The 22,087-nt window shown below is 39.5% G+C and overlaps 1 protein-coding gene across 2 annotated transcripts in view; it reads right to left on the bottom strand.

The window, feature by feature from the left end:
- The window catches only part of LOC126416098 (GMP reductase 1-like), a 91,138-nt gene that overhangs the window by 37,221 nt on the left and 31,830 nt on the right, over positions 1-22,087 (bottom strand). For both annotated transcript variants that reach the window (XM_050083597.1, XM_050083596.1), the window contains one exon: positions 15,107-15,295. In XM_050083597.1, coding sequence (XP_049939554.1) covers positions 15,107-15,295 — 189 coding nt within the window. The remainder of the gene's footprint in view (positions 1-15,106; positions 15,296-22,087) is intronic.

Genomic DNA, 22,087 nt, shown 5'->3' on the forward strand with positions numbered 1-22,087 from the left:
ATACTCGAAGAATTCCACATGTCTTCATTGTATCCTTCCACACTTTGCTTCGAAAATCTGATGCATTATCTGAAATGAGCATTTCAGGTTTCCCTAATGAATGCCGTATACTTTCTGGATTCCTTTGATATTTTAGTTTGCCAGTAGGAACTTCGGAGGTCGAGGGAGGTCAAGAATTTCACCGCGTGAAATTTCTGCAATAGTTCTTTTAAGTTCTCAGGGCAAGTTCTTACAGGTTTGATGTTCTTATTAATGTCGTGAGCGTCAAGAACTAGTCAAATATCGCCGTTCAGTTTAGTCACCGCTAACAATGGACTTGAGTCCAGAATGAGATTTTCACTCTACAGCAGAGTGTGCACTAATATGAAACTTCCTGGCATATTAAAACTGTGTGCCAGACCGAGACTCAAACTCGGGACCTTTGCCTTTCGCAGGCAAGTGCTCTATCAACTGAGCTACCCAAGCACGACTCATGCCCCATCGTCACAGTGCACACTCCGCTGCAGAGTGAAAATCTCATACTGGAAACATCCCCCAGGCTGTGGCTAAGCCATGTCTCCACAATATCCTTTCTTTCAGGAGTGCTAGTTCTGCAAGGTCCGCAGGAGAGCTTCTGCAAAGTTTGGAAGGTAGGAGACGAGGTACTGGCAGAAGTAAAGCTGTGACGATGGGGCGTGGGTCGTGCTTGGGTAGCTCAGTTGGTAGAGCACTTGCCCACGAAAGGCAAAGGTCCTGAGTTCGAGTCTCGATCTGGCACACTGTTTTAATCTGCCAGGAAGTTTCAATGGACTTGAGTATTCGGAAGTTGAAGTCTCAATTATTACCCAATCTGTCATCTTTTTTATTTATTTCATCACAGCTTCTCTTTTCAACCAGGGGCCTGAATAAGTAGTTTTACAATACGTAGAGTGGGGGTACGTTTGAATACAATATTGAAAATCCTTAATTACGCCTGGTTTCTTATTAGATACAGGCAAATATTTATGCAATACTTCTCCCAATTCATCCTGTTGTTTTGTTGATACATATTCCGATTCGCAGACTTTTTCTACGATGCTTGATACATCTGTCTCAGCATCAGTTTGTCTAACACAATCAGTACCCTTCAAATGCAAAGTATTCACAGGTAGACAATTAACTGTTATATTTTGGCAATACTTTCCCAAAATAATCTTTTTCTTTAATAAAGTTACCCTAAATGGTTTGCCTTTACCTATAAAAATACGTACACCCTCCTTAATATCAATTACTGCACCGTAGTCACATAAAAAATCCATTCCCCAAATACACGGCATTGATATTCAAGACACTACCAAGAAAGTGCATTCAATGGCTACTCCTTGTAGTTCTACCATCACCCATACCTGTTTAATGATTAGTTGCGCTTTAGCACTAAATGCCCCTGACAACGTGCGGCCTGTTACTGTTGAGGTGAGTATTTTTTGTTGCCGACTAACCATATTCAAGCAAATTCATCGTCATCACACTAACCGCCGCCCCTGTATTATAAGTACATTAATCAGTATGTCATTAATTTTTACTTTGGCAATTGCTTGCAACGTATACCCACTCTCATTCATTTCCTGTTTTGGATCCAACATGTGATCTTCCCAAATATCAGTTTTCTTACTACATTCCAGGATATTTATTAACTCGTGAAGTTTGCCTCCATCCTCAACACCAGCCACCCGAGAAAGGCCTAAAATGACTGGCATTAGTTTGACCATCCATCTTTTAGGCCCCTTGACTGTTCATGCACCTCAGCTACATGAATTTCGTTTCCTGTTTGTGGATATGGATTGTCCACAACTACACCACTTCCGTCTGATAACGATATGGGTCTGCTGGACCCAGAATATGCACCTGTATTATTAGAGTTTCCCCAACGTACATTGTGCATCGCACAATTTCTCCAATTTGATTTATTCTGTGACTCCACAGGAATGCAATTATTCCTACTGCCATCTTCACAACATTGACTATTCAACAATTGCCACCCCCCCCCCCCCCCCCCCCCAACACTTTCTTTTCCTGTTGGTAGTTACGACGTAAACTCGTTGAAAACCTCCCGCTCCAGGCACTTGGTTATTATTTCCTACAAAACAAAATTCCCTTTTGAATATTGGTAATTCATGTCCCAATAATGATTTATCTTTTGTCCGCGATCTAAATGATCATTACTGCTCTTAGAATTACAGTAATTTCGGTAAAATTCTGGAAGACGACTGTTAATTTGATTGCCACTGTTCCAGTTGTTATTACTTGTGTTATTCCTAGAATAATAATAGTTATTGTTATACTATGCCACTGTTTAGCATCCTCCATCAGCATGTTGATAGAATCGATTACTGATAGGAATTGTTGTATGTCAGAGTCAGGAACATGAATTAGTTTTTCGCGAATATTTAAAGGAAGCCTGCCCATCAATATTCAAATCACTTCTCTACTCGAAATCGGTTTGGTCCAATAACGCATCTTATTAAAATAGCATTTGAAATACTGCCTAAGTATTTCCTTTTTCAAGTTGTAAAATTCTGGTTGGTATACTTCCTTCTGTAGTTTCTCTTGTTTACTTAAGGACCAATATTTAGCTAAAAATAATCTTTCAAACTCAGAAGACGTGTTGCAGGTCTCTCTCTGACTTCAGCGGCCCATAACGCTACTTCTCCTACAATTTTCGATACTATAAACTGTAATTTATAGTACTCCATCTAACTATGGGGAAATATTCTTTTAAAGGAATTTTAAATACTCTGGGGTTGCTATTATTCTTTTCATTCGAAAATGTCGGGAACTGTTGGCTTTTGAAAATACTATGTTCTACTTTTAATGGCGAAATGCATCCTCTCTGAATGTAAGGATCACCCTCCTAGTCTGATTGGCTATTCGTTTCCCACGGTTCCCCTACTTACGTGCTATGTTGCACTCACAGGCGTTTTCTCTCACAGTTGATTTCATGTTGTTACGTATTTGTTCATTTTCCTCCTTGGAATTGCTTTCTGACGGTTGCTCAGAAGACCGAGTGATACTAATTGCTGATTGACAGGGCCATTAGCACATTCATCGACAATTTTGTCTCTAATTTGCCAAAATTCTTTTACAAAGGTCTCTGTCAAAGAATTATTGGTCATTACCTGTCCCCATACTTGCTTTTGGGCACTCTAAATAGCTGAACGCACCTTTCCGTCATCTTCTACTGTTTTGTTTTCTATCCATTCAGACAGACTTCCTCTTAGTTTCCTAGTTTAATGTAGCATATATGTAACTACTTTACTTAATGAATTTTTCTCGAAATCCTTCAAACAATCAGTTAATCCCTCTATTCTTTCTGTGATACAGCTGTTATTCTCAGCTAAGGCATCAACCTTTCCAGACACAGCCTCAAACTGTTCTGAAAAAGTATTGACACTTTCACTGGTTTTATCTGCACAGTCAATAATTCTAACCTCCTCCTCCTCCTCCTCCTCCTCCTCCTCCTCCTCCCCCCCATCGGTTGGCTAGCCTTGACTCTAGAATTTCAAACTTATTATCAACTTTAGCCTTTTGTTCAACAAATTTGGCCTCCCAAATGGCAATTATATTAACCTCTTGTTCCGCACATTTAGTTTCTAATGCCTGTTGCTGATCACTAAACTTAGCATCAATAGATGCTTGCTGCTCTGTTAAACTAGCATCAATTTCAGATACTTATTCTCTAACAAGGCCTGCTGTTCCACTAACTTATTGTCCATGTCAGAGAATTTAAACTTTAAATCATCCACCATAGTCAATTTTGCTACTATAGCAGTAAAGACATCTATATTTCCTGACCCTGTTGATGTAATATTTGTCATGTAATCATTGACTGCTTGTTCCTTAGGCTCAGAATTATTACCATCAGATTCCATTTTCTTGCTTTCTAACCCAGAGCCAGATACATTAGGGATGTTAATTTTGTCTAACTCTGCGAAAGATTCTATTCCCACATTGACAATCGTTCTATTGATCTCCTCATGGTCTGATACTTCACTCAATTCATCACAGGATTCTGGAACAGTTTTTTCGAAATCGCTATGTAACTTTCTACCTCTTCTTGACATGATGTAAATTTTGTTAACTACTTTTTACTAGTACCAACACTAACTGTAACCATAATTGTCACACAATACTAAACTTACTATCTACTTGACACCAGCACAATGAAATACTCACAATTACCAATTTGGTGAAGTAACAAAATCTATCGTACCTGAATAATCACTTATTTTGAGTAGTGACTATTGTTTGTATAGTGCTTGCATGTTGTTGCAGTCTCGCTCACGTCACTGCCAGCTGCTGATGTTGCTGTCTCGACCGACGTTCTGCTCTGTTCCTGTTCTCCAATGCGTTGCATCGCTCTGTCTGCAGATGTCTCGTAATCACGAAGCATCTACCCTCACGTTGGTGTCGTGGTGGCGTCAAGCTCTGCACATTGTGTCGTTTGGCACTGTCAGGCCCCACATTGTATGCACCAAATAATGTGGCGTCTGCGTCTCCTTAGAGTTGACACGACTCAGTGGCGACGGTTGTCACTGTCGGTATGACATGGAACGGTGTCCATCGCTCACAACAATGTCACCATTTCAGATACTGTCTTTCGTGATTAATGTCAATATTTCAATAGAGCAACGCATCAGAATGTGTAAGCCGCTCTTGCTTCTTCACTGATAAACGTGGCAATTGCACTGCTCAATGACGTGATGACTCCTTTGACCTGAAATGGTGACCACCAGTTTTCTTTTGTTGTAAGTCTGCAACAGACTATTCAGCTTGTGCAAACTGGCTAACTATAGTTCTTTTTTTTATTATGCCCAGTTAGATTATGGATGTTAATATTAATAATATAAAGTCTTGAATCTTCAGTCCACCACCCAAGTTGTGCTGTGGAATTGTGAGAATGTTAAGTTCATAAATTGTTATTCCGTCGTCAAGATGCCGCTACGTCGCATGTTCAATAACTACACGACGATAACATATACTTAAGCAATGTTCAGAATGCGTTATAATCTTGGGACAAATTGATGACTGTTCACTGTTAAATAACTATGAATTCACTTTTCACTTCATAATATTCTAATAGTCAATTAATTGTCACTAACATACATGATAATATCTAGTCCATTATTTAGGTGACATGAAGAATTAAAGTTTGAATCCAATTTTATTGTTCCTTGTAATTAATTGTCCTTACGCTGAGAGTGCACACCGATTTCTCACTCAGGGAATTGCTTTAGTTTGCATCAGTAATCCTGTCGTAGACGACAACTTCTGACAACTCAGCGCAATTTTACATTCTTCATGTTTGCATTTGTCTGTTACCTACTCGAGACTAATTATTGTTTTTCTGTCGGTCTGTCAGCGATCTTTCTTTTTCAATGTCCTTGAACGTTCGTGTTTATTCAGTATCATGAAGGCTAAGTCCCATCACAAATCTCACACAATTCAATTTCGTCACGAATCTCTGTATCCCATTATCTTGCTAACGGTTTAAAGATGACTTTGCTTTAGTATGACTTCTGAATAATACTTCAGCCTATATCGTAAAACTTTCAAACTTTTGATTAGCTTAAGACAATCTAGTAGTGCTTAAGTGCATGCTACTATCGCAATAGTACTAGAGAGCGACTAGATAGCAACTGAAGCTAACATTTCCATTTTTGAGTTACATTGTAGTCACATCGAACTTCCTTTTCGATGCGGCTACAACTCTCTTCTATGGTAAATGTTAACTTAGGCCAATTTACCATCTGGGCTTTAACCTTCGTTATTAATTATTTTGCAATTATTTCTTTGATGCTTTTGATGCGTTTCCTGTCATATTCTTTCATTCAGTCTCTATTTCATGATAAATATTATTATTCACATGACATTCCTGTTGATCAAATTATCACAAGTATAAATTTTGTCATCAGTAGCTGCCGTAAGTGTCAGGACGACTATATTTCCTACTTCTTTTACAACAAAGGGTTGTTTATTAGGGTTTCTGTAAATTGGGCGATACAGTACACAACACATTACAGCAGTTGTACAATTCACAATAAATGTTCGAATATCCCACTGCCAACTTCAGTATATTTGTGCATCCTTGCTTGTTGCTTGTCTGAGTGCCTCTACACATTCCTTAATGAGGGCAGCAGATTCCACGGTGTAACCAAGTAGTTAATTTTGTGTATTCACCATCTGTTTGCACATCCCAGACTTCACCCAGTCCCATAAACAAAAAATCTAATGGCGTAAGATCTGGCAATCTTTGTGGCCAGTTAACTGTACTAAAATAACCAATCCAGCAATCGGGGTAAGTACAATTGAGACGTTCCCTCGCTCATCTTGCAAGAAGTGTACAGGCCGGAAGTACATCACAGTTTTCATGGCAAAAAGATTCCTGAGCAAAGATATTGAAAGCAACAATCAAATGAAACTTAGCAAAGGTTGGGTGGTAAAAAATACAGGGCATGCTGCTAGTCCAAAAACAACTGTACGTTAAACCATTTCTTTCTCTCAAACTATTTAGAAAAGGGCGTATGCGCATAGCATGTTTCTTGCTTTCAAAGAGTACTCTTGTCACATCCCTGAATACTGACCATTTCTCCTGCGACACACTGTACATTACAGTTCCAATTGCCAGGTTAACAACAGTTTCCAGGGTCAACAAAAATTTGATTTTCAACAATACATGTAATTATAGACCAAATTTAAAAATTTAAGATACTTTTAGTATTTAGTCATTAAGAGCTACAATCTTATATTGAAGATTTAATGCAAGAAGATAAGTAGTAAAATTCAGAACTATGCATATGTCTTGAAATAGTGTAACTCACAGTATGCAAATTACTCAGAGTGCATTCATTTAGTATTTGAGAATGATAGCACTTAGCAACTCTCAACAAACTTTACACATTATTTCAAACTTTTTTGAAAATTTTTCCCACACTCTCATGCAGATGCCGCTCACATAAACATGACTACAGCCTAGCACCTGAAGCCAGACTCTGTCTGTCTGTTTGTCTGTCTGTCATCTTTTTATTGACAAAGGCCTTGTTGGCCAAAAGCTCATTTGTGACAGTCTTTTTGTTGTGCCTATCTGTAACTCAGCATCTCCACTATATAGTGAGTAGCAACTATTCTTTTCATAACATTGTTACAGTCCATTCTGGATTTTCCATTGTTTGTGTTCTCTCTACTGATACTTGGGCTAGGTAGGGAATCCAAAATATTTGAATTTGATAATCAAACCGTTGTATTTTTAGTGTATATTTTACAAATCTACATGTTTCAGTATATTGTTGGGTGAAGTTTTACTTCATAAGGCACAGTTTCTTACTTATTATACATGTGTAACTGTAACAGCAAATAGGCTCTAAGACAAGAAAACAACATACCATGAGGGACTTATCTTAATGGGACAGAAATGTGTACATGTGATGTACATGTACAGACAAGAGGATGATTACAGTTTTAAAAAAATTGGCTGATTTTTTCAAGAGAAGGTACTTCACAAATTGAGCCAGTCAGTAACACATGGTCCATCTCTGGCCCTCATGCAAGCAGTTATTCAGCTTGGCATTGATTGATAGAGTGTACATTAGATGATGAAAATCCTGGGATGGTTGGAAGGCCCTAACCATAATGCTCCACATGTTCTCAATTGGGGAAAGATCTGGCAACCTTTCTGGCTAAGGTAGGGTTTTGCAAGCATTAAGACAAGCAGTAGATAATCTCACTGTGTGCAAGGGGGCATTATCTTGCTGAAATTTAAACCCATGATGGCTTGCCATGAAGGGCAACAAAATGGCACATAGAGTATCGTCAACATACCACTGTGCTTTAAGGTAGCCATGGATGATAACAAAAAGGGTCCTGCTACGAAAAGAAATGGCAACCCTGACCATCACTTCTAGTCATCAGGCTGCATGATGAATGACTGACGAGTTGGTATTCCACTACAATCCAGGGCATCGCCAGACATCTTCATTGGTCAATGGGGCTCAAATTGAAATGGGGCTCATCACTGATGAGTCTACTTCGAATAGAGCCACGATGACCTTTAAGACATGTCTGGAGATGCCCTGGACAGTGATGGGATACCAACTTGAGTCGCCCACCATACAGCTCAATACCCAGGAGTGGTCTGGGATGCCATTTTTTTCATAGCAGGAGCCCTGTATTTGTCATCCATGGCACCCTTACAGCATAGCAATACATCGACGATATTCTACAGCTGTTTTGCTGTCCTTCATGGCAAGCCATCCTCATCTAACATTTTAACTAGTAAGTTTCCACCTGTGCACAGCAAGAGTTTCTACTGCTTGTCTTAGTGTCTGGAAAACTCTAAATTGGGCAGCAAGGTCACCTGATCTCTTCCCAATTGAGAATGTTTGGAGCATTATGGGCAGGATCCTCCAGCCAGCTTGGGATTTTGAGTGTGCAGAATTTGGCATGGTGTGTCTCAGGAAGACACCCAACAACTTGATCAATCAATGACTGCTTGCATAAGGCCCATAGGTGGACCAATGCCTTACTGCCTTGCTCAATGCTGAAGCTATCTCTCTCTTGAATAAATCATCCACTTTTTCTGAAAGTGTAAACATTTGTCTATACATGCACATCACATCTGCTGGTTTCTGTCCCATTCAGATAATTCCTTCTTTTGGAGTGTAGTCTTTTAAAACTGCAATTTTTTGTTAATGTTATACGTATTTAATACTAGTTTTGTGTGGGTGCTGTATTGACAGATTCAATGAGTATCTCTGTCAAGTTTAGGTGATCTCTACATGGAATAAATATCCCCATTTGAAACAATGTCTTTAGTATCCACTTACACTTACTTTAATCGTGGTTCATATTTTGACTGTACATATTTGTGATTCAAAGTATGTTTCTCTTTTTATAATTATAAGCAGAAGGAAAAAAATAAAGTAACAACAACAACAAAATATTAAATTTAAAGGCAACATCCTCCACACCAGCACCACCTGCCAGCAAGAACTCATACAACTGTATAGTTTTTAAACCAGTATTTAGTTGATACCCTGATTAGGTATTGAGGTATCAATTCTAGTATTGATACTAAACCTCATTTCAAAAGTTTCAGGTTATTTGGTGAGCGAACCTGTGAAAACATTTTTTAACTTTTTAAATTTTTGGACCTTGATGATGTATAACAAATTCCTTTTATTCTTTACGTTTCTTTCATCTTAATGGCAGATATCTGATAATGCCAGATGCTGAATCATCATAATAAATAAAGACATTTTATTTAGCAATCTAAAACATTTTATTCATAAAACATAGATGACATGGGGTCAAACTTCATTCACTTATAGCACCTCATGTAAGGTGGGTGGTTAGTTGGTTGGGGATGGTTGGTTGGGGTTGGTTGGTTTGGGGGGAGGAGACCAGAAAGCGAGGTCATCAGTCTCATTGAACTACGGAAGGTGGGGAAGGAAGTCTGCCATGTCCTTGTGCCCTTTCAAAGGAACCATCCCAGCATTTGCCTGAAGTGATTTAGGGAAATCACGGAAAACCGAAAGCAGGATGGCCAAACACAGGATTAAACTGTCATCCTCCCAAATGAGAGTCCAGTGTGCTAACCACTGTGCCGCCTTGCTCGGTTGTACATAAGATTTTACATAACACCAGAAAACCATAATCTTAACTTTCCCAGTAATAAGTCAATTGCAAAATTCCAGATAAAAACTTCCGTATATACCTTGTCATCTTGAGGCCAGAACACGATGAGAAAAATTGACACTAGGTCTTTCCAAAGTTGCATGTAGTCCCTTATCTGTGGAAGGTTACACCCTTAATCATATTTTGGTTCCTGTGAGAGGGGATTGTGAGAGTGATGTCACCAAGTTTGTCACAGTTAACAACATCCACAACATTGGGGGAGCCCATTTTAATCACCACAGATCCATTTTGCATTTTGTTTCTTGACATGCCCTTGACATACTGGTCTTCAATTTCCTCTACAAAAAATAATGTTTGGGTATTTAAGGGGAGCCGGAATGATCCATCTCCTCCATGTTAATTTTCGCAAATAGAAGGAACATTTTTTATAAAACCATTAAACATATTGCTCTGAAATTTGGACTACATGTTCAGTGAATATTTCTCTACAAAGTTATAATGCCATGTCAAGAAATATTTATTGGTTTTTGTTTCACAATTTTTTTTAAAACAGATGCTAATTTTTTCTTTAAAATTTTGCAGTTTTCCTTCTATAACTCATGAATCATACAATATTTTTTTTACAATTTGTTACAAAAATGAAGGAAAAGAAGTAAACAATATTGTGTATAAATTTCATTGATATACTGTTAGCAGTTTTTGAGAAAATGTTCCTCAAAGATGAAAATTTTTAAGCTACGGGAATTGGCTTCCAACGTTTTTTAATACATTCCTGCCCCATATGATGGATTATCAGCACCCTCTTCCTTTTCCAGTGTTAGTTTCCTTTTCACTGGTCTTTTCTTCCATTTTGCTGCACATTGTAGGCTTTTGTCTCTTCTTCCTGCACCTCTTAGTCAGTCTTCATCAATTAGGTGCATTGTGGAAATGGCATTGTGTCCTGGTTGGAAACCTAAATGTTACAGCACATCACATTTGATAATGTTTCCTTCAGTGTATGTTGCCACTGCATCACACATTCCAACATGCAATGTTTTTATCTGTACAAACACTCTTTTGGGAATCCTAATCCAAATTAAATTATTTACACTTTCATTTGGATTTTATGTTTTCCCATGTAAACACTTTTCCAATAAACTTGGCTGTGATAAATCTCTGAATATGGGCTCAATTACATCTATTACAGCATTTGGCAAACTGTTTTATTCCTTTGCTGATTGGTACTTACACCATGAGTCAGCACCTGCGGGGCACAGTGCATGTTGTGGGTGCTCATTTGTTGATGCAGTATGAAAAAATAATGCCCATACTGCTCTCCTCATATGCTCAATGCTTCTTGTATTTTGCCTAATTGCACACCCATAATACCTCTGCAATCTATCAATTGCTTCATCTGTCAATCTTTCTCTTCCTCCAAGGGTCTTACCATCACTAAGCTTCTGGGATCCTAATGTCTGCTTTAGTTTGTGCAACCAAGCCCACATGCATTTCTGCACACGTCCAATGCACTCCTGTTTTTTCATGTGAATTTCATTGGCATAAGGTTTGAGTTCCTCTACAGCTTTATATCCCTTAGAATCACCATATCCTAGATAGTTAGTGTATCGTACAGTATACCATTGGTGTGATCTGGAAAAAATTGCTTTCACTCCCTCTACTTCCATCACTCCATTCGTGCCGTGAAAATTTGCTTCACAACTTTCACTATGTTCGTCCTTGGTATTGCCCTTACATCTACAATGTTTTGAGAGAATAGCAAGATCAATTACTTTGCAACTGTCTCCACTGGTAGCTTTCACAACTCCATTTAGAGATTTATGACCTCTACGTTGCCATGATCCATCTAAAGCAACAGTTAAATCTCTACAATTCCCATTATCTGTCACAGCTTCTTCATCTGCTTTCTTCATTGTTGCTTGAGCAATATCTTCAGCAGAAAACCCTACTAATTCATTATAAAATCCAAACTTGGTTGGTGGTTTTGGCAAGTTCATAATTCCACATAACATTGTCCCTGCAGCACTGCCCTTGCCAATACTACACAAGCCATACACTAGCCTAACATTTATATCATACACCTTCTTTCCACTATTACCACTATGAGGAATACTGTTAGAATTAGAAAACAAAACTTCGGCAGCACATTTGTTACACTTCAGTGACATTTTACGCGCCAAACCAATGTGTGAAGTTATTTTCAATTCCAGTCCTGTTTCTTTGCACACTTGGCATAATACGTTATGTTTCAAAATATTAGAGAGCAAGGAAATGTTAATTATTTCATTCACATCATTACTGTCACTTTCACACTTTTCAAATTTTTCCTTGCTGTCACAAAGTCTCTTGGTGGAAGAAGTTCTATCACATTCATTTGGAGTAGTCGGTGAAGCAGTCTGAGCAGCATCTCCCTTCGAAACAACAAAAGAATTCTTCTTCCACTCATTGTGCCTTTTCTTAAACACTCGATTGCTGAAACGGGGTATACTGATATCCACAAACCAAATACGTAAAAAAGGTACGACCAAAATTCGTCAAAGACGCAAAATTTAACAGCTAAACAACACAAAGCAAACTCCATAACTCAACAAACACGGTATAGCATTTATGTTTACTGATATGAACAGTCACTTGTCACAGAGATAAAGCCATACAACGTTGGAAACAAAACACTGTCTAATTCCGCAAAGATACCCTGCTTGCAGCCAGCGAGCAGCGCTGTCAGAGGTGACACACCAAGTCGCTACAACCGTTTACATGGTGCGTCAACTTTGCAGTGATAAAAAACACTTAGAATTCACTTAGAAGGGTGAAACTTGATTTGTTTTATTCAGAAAACTACAAATAATTTTATAACAAAAAAACCAAGAAACGTTAATTTTGTCATTTTCATCATTCCGGCTCCCCTTAAGAACGATTCACCATGCCTCCTGATACATTCCAAGAATTAAGGCAAATATCTTGTTCATTGTTTGACATGTCTGTTTTCATCTTGATTTGTAGCTAATGAGGGATATGCACTGGGGTTATACGAGGGTCATTTCAAAAGTTCTGCACACTGTAAGATATAATTGAATAAAATAATTTATTTTACAAAATGCCTTTACACACCTCCAATATTATCTCCATTCTTGCTTATAACAGCTTCCCAAGATTTTAGCAACTTACATATTCCAAATAGGGCACCTTCATTGTTAAGCTGTCAATTACTCAGGTCATCTCACTGGAAGCTTTTCAGTTGTATCAAACCATTTATCATGGTGGTGTTCCTTCAATTTGGGAAACAAATTGAACTCTGGTGGGCTCATATCAGGACTCTGTGGTTGGTCATGAAGTATTTCCCATCAATATTTGTTGATTGTTCCTATCACTGGTAGGGCAATACACTATCTTGCATTATCGTGCAGAATGCAGACACCATCTGCAAGCTTGTTAGGCCTTCTTTGACGAATTTTTGGATGCAAAAAATTTTTGCACAGAACAGTTTGTAGTATGCACCTGTTACAGACATCCCTTGGGGCACTATTTGTAGCTGTGACTCCATTCATGTCACATGCAAAGATCTTCATCAGTTTCACCTTTGAGTGTTAGCAGCAGAATTTTTTCTGGCATGGAGGGTCAGAACTTTTCCATTATTACAACTGAGACTTCAGTCCCATCTCAAAATCTTTTACTCAGGTTTCATCAAGTGCGACAATCCTTTTCAGAAGCTGTTCTCCTTCTGTTCAATAACCTTGAAGAAATTCTTCTGTGACATCCTTTCTGTTCTTCACTTAGATCATGCAGAACCCATCTGGCAGCAACTTTTCTCATCTTTAACTTTTTAGTTATGACTCTGTAGACTGAAGTTACAGATATTCCGGCTTCATATGGCATTTCCTGACACGTTTTTCATCAATCTTCTTTCAAAATGTCACAAACAATAATGTGAGGGGTGAATTTGCAGATGATGGCCTTACACTTCTCGGTTTGTCCTCATTGCTTACCTGGCATTCATGGACAAGAGCAGACCACTATGATGCTGTGCTATGATCCACTACACTATTCCCACTCTCAAAGCATTTTAAGTTTCTGCTGGGTTCCTTCCAAGTAGAGATTAAATTTTGATGAAGGAACACTGATCACTACATGCAATCCAACCTGACTCAGTTTCAGCTTACATTTTAAAACTGAATTACTCATGACACAGGTATGTGAATGAGCAAACAAATATACAACCATCATACCTAAAATATGAATTTCAACTCGATCATGCCACCATAATGATCATGCATGCTTAGTATGCAGTACTTTTGAAATGACCCTCATATTTCTCTGCATTAAAGCAAGTTGTGCAATCTGACAAGAGTTACGTGATTTTCCACCATGACATGAAGCCACTCACTCCAACAGAGGGCTCTCTCCATTGGTGCCACCCTTCAACACCAAAGGCTACCTGGCATTGACGTTGTTGTCTGGAGTTCCCATATTTCATGAAAGTCAGACATACTCCTGGGCCTCATGCCAAGTAATCAGTTTAGGTACCAACAGTGTGATCAGTGCATTCTCAGGACCTGCCACAGCTCAACTACCAACCATGCAAACCCACAGTACACCAATCACCACCCCAGGTGCTGGACCTGTCTGATGACAATTAATGAAATGTGGAAATGTTCAGTCTCCTCAGAGCCTCCACATGGTGCTGAATAAAGAACCAGGACCTGGTTGAAAACATGATGGGTGCCATTGCACACACCACTGTCAGTGTCACTCACTTTACTGCCTTGTCAAGGGAAGAGACTACAATGGTTGCCATGCTCCAGTTGTTATTGCACTGTGTGTCGATATTCTTGATGAAAATAAGACCATTTTCTGGCTTAGGGTCTGTGACATGGCTGTACAATCCTGCACAGCCGAGTGGACGCTATGTCTGCATCTTTGGCATAGTCACTTATGGCCATTGGGATTCTGTATGGAGTTTAGTACAGTCTTCCTGAACCAATCAATTCCATGGTCACAATGCAGACATGGGATCCCAACCAAAATGATCAACCACAGTCTCGAAAGGCCAGAGTCCTGCTACTATCAAATTCCAACACTTGCTGCCTAACTCTTCTTCTCCTCATTATGAAGCTTAACATGCTCTCATAAATAAACAACACTTGCTGATTAATGGTGCATTATGAAGAAAAACTTCCACAAGAAGGAGCTGCCTTCCAAAATATTTGAATTCAATAATCAAACTGTTGTATTTTTATTGTATATTTTACATATCTACATGTTTCAGTATATTGTTAGGTGAAATTTTACTTTGTAAGGTGCAGTTTTTTACTTATTATACATGTGTAAGTAAATGTATTATGAATTTCAATAACTAGAACATTAACTAAATAAACTCTTCAGAGAGCTAGATTTTTCCTCTGCTATTAAAGTATAACAGGGCTTTCTAAATAGAAAACTTGTGTGAATAAAAAATACTTACAGAGATTATATGCCCTTGCAAGCCATGGGCAGCATCAGCACATTCAATTACAGCACTCAGTTGAGGATAGCCTACACCTGTTTTTATACGTGTTGTGCACACTGATCCTGGACCTATGCCAACTTTTATAACATCAGCACCTGAGAGTATCAATTCCTCAACCATTTCTCCAGTTACTACATTACCAGCCTGGAAAAAGGGAACTTATGAAAAGAAAATATTTAGTATCCACAATTTAAATCATTTCAGTTGTTATACATGAACAAAATACGGCATGGCCAAGTGAAGAGGGTGCCTGGTAATGAATACACATGTATAATGAACACTGATTTATGTCTATTGGCAATATTAATGGCAATTTATTGGCAAAAGAGACACACACAGTAAAAATGAATTTTATCATTCTTGTTAAGCTCATCACTCTGTTACGTGAGCATAGTTATAATTGTTTGCCATAACTGATTACACAGCCACAATCCATTAAAAAAGTTGTCATTCATTTGCACCTTTTGTCTTGGTTAGCTGCAAATTACTTGCTATCTCTTTTTAAAAGGGAAAGATAAATATGGGAACTGTTGTACAATACATGACATTCCATTGTATTTGCTGTGAATTTTAGGTACTCAATGGAACATAAAGAGAGATTAAATGTGTCACTGGCCTGATAACACTTTTATAGGCTCACAAAAAATAATTAAGTGACAGAAGTTAACAACCTACTTCTTTGATCAGGGAATAATTACTAATAACAGTACACATGCCTAACAGTAAATCTGACTAACTCTAATATTTGTATCCAGTAGAACCTGATTTTGCCAGTATATACACAACTAATACTGGTCTCTGCAGAGTTACAATGCTTTGTTTGAAGTAATAGAAAAAAACAGCAGCTGAGTAGATGAGATGAGCAGTCGGTCTTTTTAAAATGGCTGTTTCTCTCCTAATGTGTGTACACACACACACACACACACACACACACACACACACACACACAGATATATACACACAAAGATGATGTGACTTACCAAACGAAAGCGCTGGCAGATTGATAGACACACAAACAAACACAAACGTACACACAAAATTTGTGTGCATGTTTGTGTTTGTGTGTCTATCAACCTGCCAGCACTTTCGTTTGGTAAGTCACATCATCTTTGTTTTTAGATATATTTTTCCCACGTGGAATGTTTCCCTCTATTATATTCATATATATAAAGTCATTACATTCATTATCAGCATCAGTAGATCAGCAATAGACATAATTTGTTGTTGTTGTACTTTACAGAAGCACCCAGCAGTATTTGCTTCTGCCTGTTAACATAAGCTATATTCCCGAAGGCTCTCCATGCCGGGATTGCCAGAACTTTGTGTGAGATTGAATGAATGATGATAAGTTGCCCAATGCTCTTTTTCTCAGTCACAAATTGAATTTTCTTGTTGATGCTGTAGAGATGTACCAGGAAGACATCCAACTCCTCTTCACTATGGGTCTATATTATAATAGCAGCATCCACATAGCAGTGCCAGTTACATTAGCTGGTCTTTTATTGGCTACCTGAAGTGCTTATTGCTCGAGAGCCCCATGAACTGAATGGCACAGGTGGACAAAGAGGACTGCCTGTATCAATCCCATTAATTTTTAAGGCTGCAAAACCACTATAAGTCATTGCTGTAACTACCAATTTTGTGTGTGTGCCACTTCATAGTTCACGCATGAAGTTTGTGCTCGATTCAGCCACTACAGGCCATCTAGCTTACTAATACGACAGCAGTTGTATGCGCAGCCTGCTGGCTGTGCCCCTGTTGGAACTAATGAATATACATGCCAGAGCGCAAGGCTCCACCGGCTACTTGTGTATTGCTAATAGAATTTTACCTCACCTTCCATGTGTGTGTACTGTTCAAGTAATAAATTACATTGTTCATGGGTTAGAACAGTTGATGAGAATGGTATTCATTAGTCCCTTGAGTTTAATTTCCTTGGAGGCAGGCTTAAATCTCTTCTTGACCCACAGCAGGTGCTGAAAGTTGCTATTTCCAGTTTAACAACTACAGTGGCACAACCTGTAGCCCCACCAACAACATACCCACCACCGTTCCCACCAAACGGTAATGCAGAAAAGGACTGGGACACTTATGAAAAATGCTTTACAAGAACCTACAAGTCTTTCTTTCAATCAGTGGTGCGAGTTAGCTTCTACCTATCACTGTAAATATACTTATGTTATGGCTACTCATGGGGAGTTTTACCACTGACAAAAGAGACCAAAACTATCATACAGGGCATGGGCAGCAGAACTACATGGAATTAGCTGTTGTCGTAGTTTCGTGACAAATGTTCATAAGGAACCTATGCCAATCAAACGGTTTGTGATGCAATCATATGATTTGCTCCTGACAGGGAAGTTTGAGAGTGGGCTCTACAGCGTGAAAATCCTATGCTTTCAGAAGTATTGAACATAGCTCATTCATTTGAAGTTTCATGGGCTGCAGGTAGTCAGAAGCCTGGCCCAAAGTTTCAAAAATCAATTCCTCTCACCCCTCCCAGCCTTCAGTCAGTTCACAAGGGAACGTAGTCACTAATGCAACAGTCCAGCAGATGTCTCAGTATTGTAGAGGTAATCGGTGTTCGTGACAACAAAAGTCCACATCACAATGGCGACAGCCTTGTGCACTGCAGCCTTGATGTCCATACTGCTTCATTCAACAAGAACGGACCATGTGTCCCAAGCCCTGAGCAACATGTAATAGTTGCTATAAGAAAGGATACATTGCTGCTGAATGTAACTCTTTTACAAACCTGAATGAGGATGAAACAAACATGGCTGTGAACAGTGTGTCGGCAGTGACTGTCTCAAAGCAGGTTACACAATGAAGTACGTGTGTTTAACAAGTCATTGAGAATGCTGGTGGACATGGGTGCAGCAGTAACATTGGTGAATTCTCAGACCAGAGGGTTCCTGCCCTCCCGCCTTGTCACATTTGCCGATTGGTCCAGTTCCAGAGTTTGATAAAGCGAAACTACTTTGTATCCATTTAGAAATGGAAGCATAAAGTGTTGTTGATCATTTTCCTATTACTACCACTAAAATTGCAGCCCCAGTAGCTGCGGATCCTGTTTTAAGTAAAGTTGTTTCTTTTGTGCAACATGGCTGACTGGACAAACCTCTGGGCCATGCTCCTGATCCTTTGAAAAATTATTTTTCATTACGAAATCATATTTCAGTTTGGGATGGAATGTTGCTATTAGCTACAGAAGACACCACTCCTTGGGTTGTAGTTGTGTCCGCTTGAGGTTCCACATTCATTACATGTGAATCATTGGGGGGTGTCATGCACAGAAGCGTTAGTGCACAGACATATTTTTTGGCCAGGCGATGGTGCAAGTTGTTGTAGCCTGCCCACAGTGTGCCACCCATCAGGTGACTCCCCAAGCTTCTTTGTCACCGTGGCCAGATCCACAACAGCCTTGGCAATGAATTCATGTACATTTTTTGGATCTTTTCTTGAATTTCTACTGGATTATTGTAATTGGTGCTTATTCTATTTTTCCATATGTGATGCATTGTCTTCCTACTTCTGCGGCAGTAACAATTTCTGCTTTGTCACAAATTTTTGCAATGAAAAGTCTTCTGTACACATTAGTTACCGACAACAGATCCCAGTCCATATCTCTGGGATTTTGTAGAAAAGTGGTGTTCGCTGTGTCACAGCTCCTCCTTTCTGCTCTCAATCAAACAGGGCAGCATAATGACTACGACAAACATTTAAGACTCAGATGAAAAAATACATTTTGGATGTGTCACTGAAAGTAGAGGGTGTTACGACACATCAACCAGCTATGACCTCGCACGGATGGCTGGGCACCGGGTGCACTTCTGCCGCTCCTGGATCCTCCATCTGCCCGGCCGTCTCCTACTTCATGGTCAGTTCCCTCATCTCCTCTGCTGCCACTGCTGATGTTTCCACAAATGTCTTCTCTGCTGTGGGTGCCCCCTTCAACTGTCGGGGGTCACAGTGGGATACCAGCTCCTGTGCTATTGCAGCCGACACCTCTCCCGCTGCCATCTCCATCACAGCTGGCACCACATGTTTCGCCATCTTTGCTGTGACCTTCTTCCCTGACATTAGACTTTGATGTGGAAGTGGGATGTTGCACGGTGCTGCCTATCCTACCATACAGCCTCTCACAGCGGGCGGGCACTGCACACATCACACTCGTGTAGTGCGGCGCATTCCTCAACGACCTATGTTGACCACAGAAGAAATAGATGTGAGCACAGTGCTCAGTTCTTCACCAAGGAAACAGAGTACTGTAACTACCAACTTTGTGTGTTCATCGCTTCATAGTTTATGCATGAAGTTTGTGCTTGATTCGGCCACTAGAGGAAGCCACCAGTTCTGCTAATATGACAGCAGCTGTATGTACAGCCTCCTGGCTGCACCCCCTGTTGGAACTAATTAATATATAGGCTGGAGCAAAAGCCTCCACCAGCCACATGGGTATTGCTAACTCTATTGTACATTGTTTTCCGTGTGTGTGTGCTGTTTGAGCAATAAATTACAGTGTTCTTGAGTTAGAACAGTCACCATGTAAGACATTACAGCAAATATTGAAGCAGGAATCCATTCATTATCACAACAGGCAGCACAGTATAAGTTTCCTTATATTCCTATAGTGCCGCTATCAATGTGATGCTTTAATTTCAATTATGAGGGTAAGACTCCTTCCACAAAAGAGAGGTGCCTTCAATGCAGTCACATTATTTTTCCCATGCAGAATTTCATGGTCTATTCAATCTAAGTCCCTGACAAGGTCTCAGAGTACACCAGCAGGATAGTTTTAGCCACTGTCTGGAGCGCATCGTGCCACAGTTTCACCAGTCCATTGTTGTTTGATTGATAACCTGATGTTTAGCTACCATGAGTGGCTGGAGCTGCCAAAACAGATTATCAAACAGATGTTGTCTACAGAACCCACAAGAGTTGCCCCCAGGCAATGTAACTGGCCAGAAGAGTCTTAACAATTACAGGATACTTTTTGGGAATCTTGAAATTTAACTGTACTGAATACTCATTGCGAGTTCAGCTAGTTGTCCATTACCATCATGCACAATATTTTTTCTGGGTACTTGACAGACCTATTCAGTAGAGCCATCAAAGACTGACATTGTCTGTCCATACCCCACAATATATTAGCACACTTAACGTGCTTCACATATGCATCAAGACTGTAATTTTATGCCTGACCATACTTGTAGTAGGCAGCACCTACAATAGTGGAAATGTGATACTCAGCTGTCCAGTGGGCTGCCACCTCCTCAGTGTGCTCTGTCATCTTCACTCAGAATGAGTTGTGGAAATAATGCATTACCCCACTGACAGCCTCTGTACCATTTAATGACCTGTTCTGCCAAGCAGATCTCCTTGGACTGTTAACTAATAGAACCTAAAAATGAATTAGCGGTACCTAAACTTGTTGTTTTATCATATTCTACTGTAGGCCCAGTGGATACACAATGTTCAGCAGAGGCAGACTTCGTAAGTTGCAAGATGTGAGTGCAGCACTGATGTTGCGTCTAACATTCTTACGTGCTGCTTATGGTCTGACCTATGCAAGCCTTACAACACTGAGAAGGAATTTTATATACACTAGCCTCCTACTATATCAAATCATCCTTTACTGATCCAGGAAGGACAGAAATCTGAAATAGTGGATGCAAAACAGCTTTAACTTGAGATTTTACTGGTGATCCTGCCGGACTTGAATGAATGTGACACTACAACCTTTACTGATAATGCCCTGTTGATCTGACGGGCAGAATATCAATTCCATGAAGACTGCTCAAATGGGTGAGCTCCTTAAACTCTCAGAATAGAAAAGTGTGTTTCCTATGCACAGGTGTCTAGCACACTCTCGGTTTGTGATGATTGTTGACAATTTGAAGACTGTAAATGTAAGTCTGTGAGAGAGGGCTTACAATAAACTCAGTGCCCCACAGAGCACTCTTTCTTGTATCTAACCAAGACATCCAAGAATGGCATACAACTTTTTTTTCTGTTTCCATGGTATACAGGATGTCCTTATTAATCAGGACAGCACCTGTCAACTGAGTATCACATGGAATCTCATCATTTCCACGTTCTGCTCTCAGTGAAGATGAGAGACTACACTGAGGGCCATGGAAAGCTGAAACCCACCAGACAACTGAGTTTTACATTCCACCAGAGAAAGTGCTGCCTGCTGGCAGTGTGGTCAGTCTTGTAATTAAAGTCTCTATGGATGAGTGAAATGCATACAGTGTGCTGATAAATTGTACATTGTGTTACATAGGCAACTCGTCAGTCTTTGATGGCTCACCTAAATGTTGGTAGGAACCAATGTGAAATATATTGAGGGGTAGTGAATGGTATCTGGCTGCACTTCCAAATCGTCATTCAGTACAACAGTCTTTGTCAGCTCTGGCAGGATTTCATTCTCCTTTGTAAAGGATTCTTGATGAAAGACAAACTGGAGATGCATTTTGCATGGTGGATTATTTAAAAGGCAGTCAGCACCCCACTGTAAGCTAATTTATCATTTTTAAGACTTCTTGTAAAAATTCCATAATTAGAAGTAATTTCCTTTTCTCCAGTTTTATAAATGGATGTCACTACTGCATTTTGCAGTCTGTCAGGAAATATTGATTATATCACTGACTAGTCATGGGTAGTCCTGTGATGACCGAAAAAGGGTGGAACAGAAAATTCTAAAAAAATCTAGACTGGGGAAACCAAAGAAAAATGTGTAGGCGCTACAGAATAGAACAGAACAGAACAGAATACGCTGATGTAAGCATAGCACTGTAAGAGTGCTAACAATTAGGAAATTAACTATCAATTGACAGGAGATTCCAATTCCGGAATATTACTAATTGTCAAGCTAGAATATTTACCACACTGAATAACAGAGACACCAGTACAAAAAATGAGGTAAGTGGC

Source organism: Schistocerca serialis, chromosome 8, assembly GCF_023864345.2.
Source record: "Schistocerca serialis cubense isolate TAMUIC-IGC-003099 chromosome 8, iqSchSeri2.2, whole genome shotgun sequence".
In the NCBI taxonomy this organism is placed as follows: Eukaryota; Metazoa; Arthropoda; class Insecta; order Orthoptera; family Acrididae; genus Schistocerca; species Schistocerca serialis.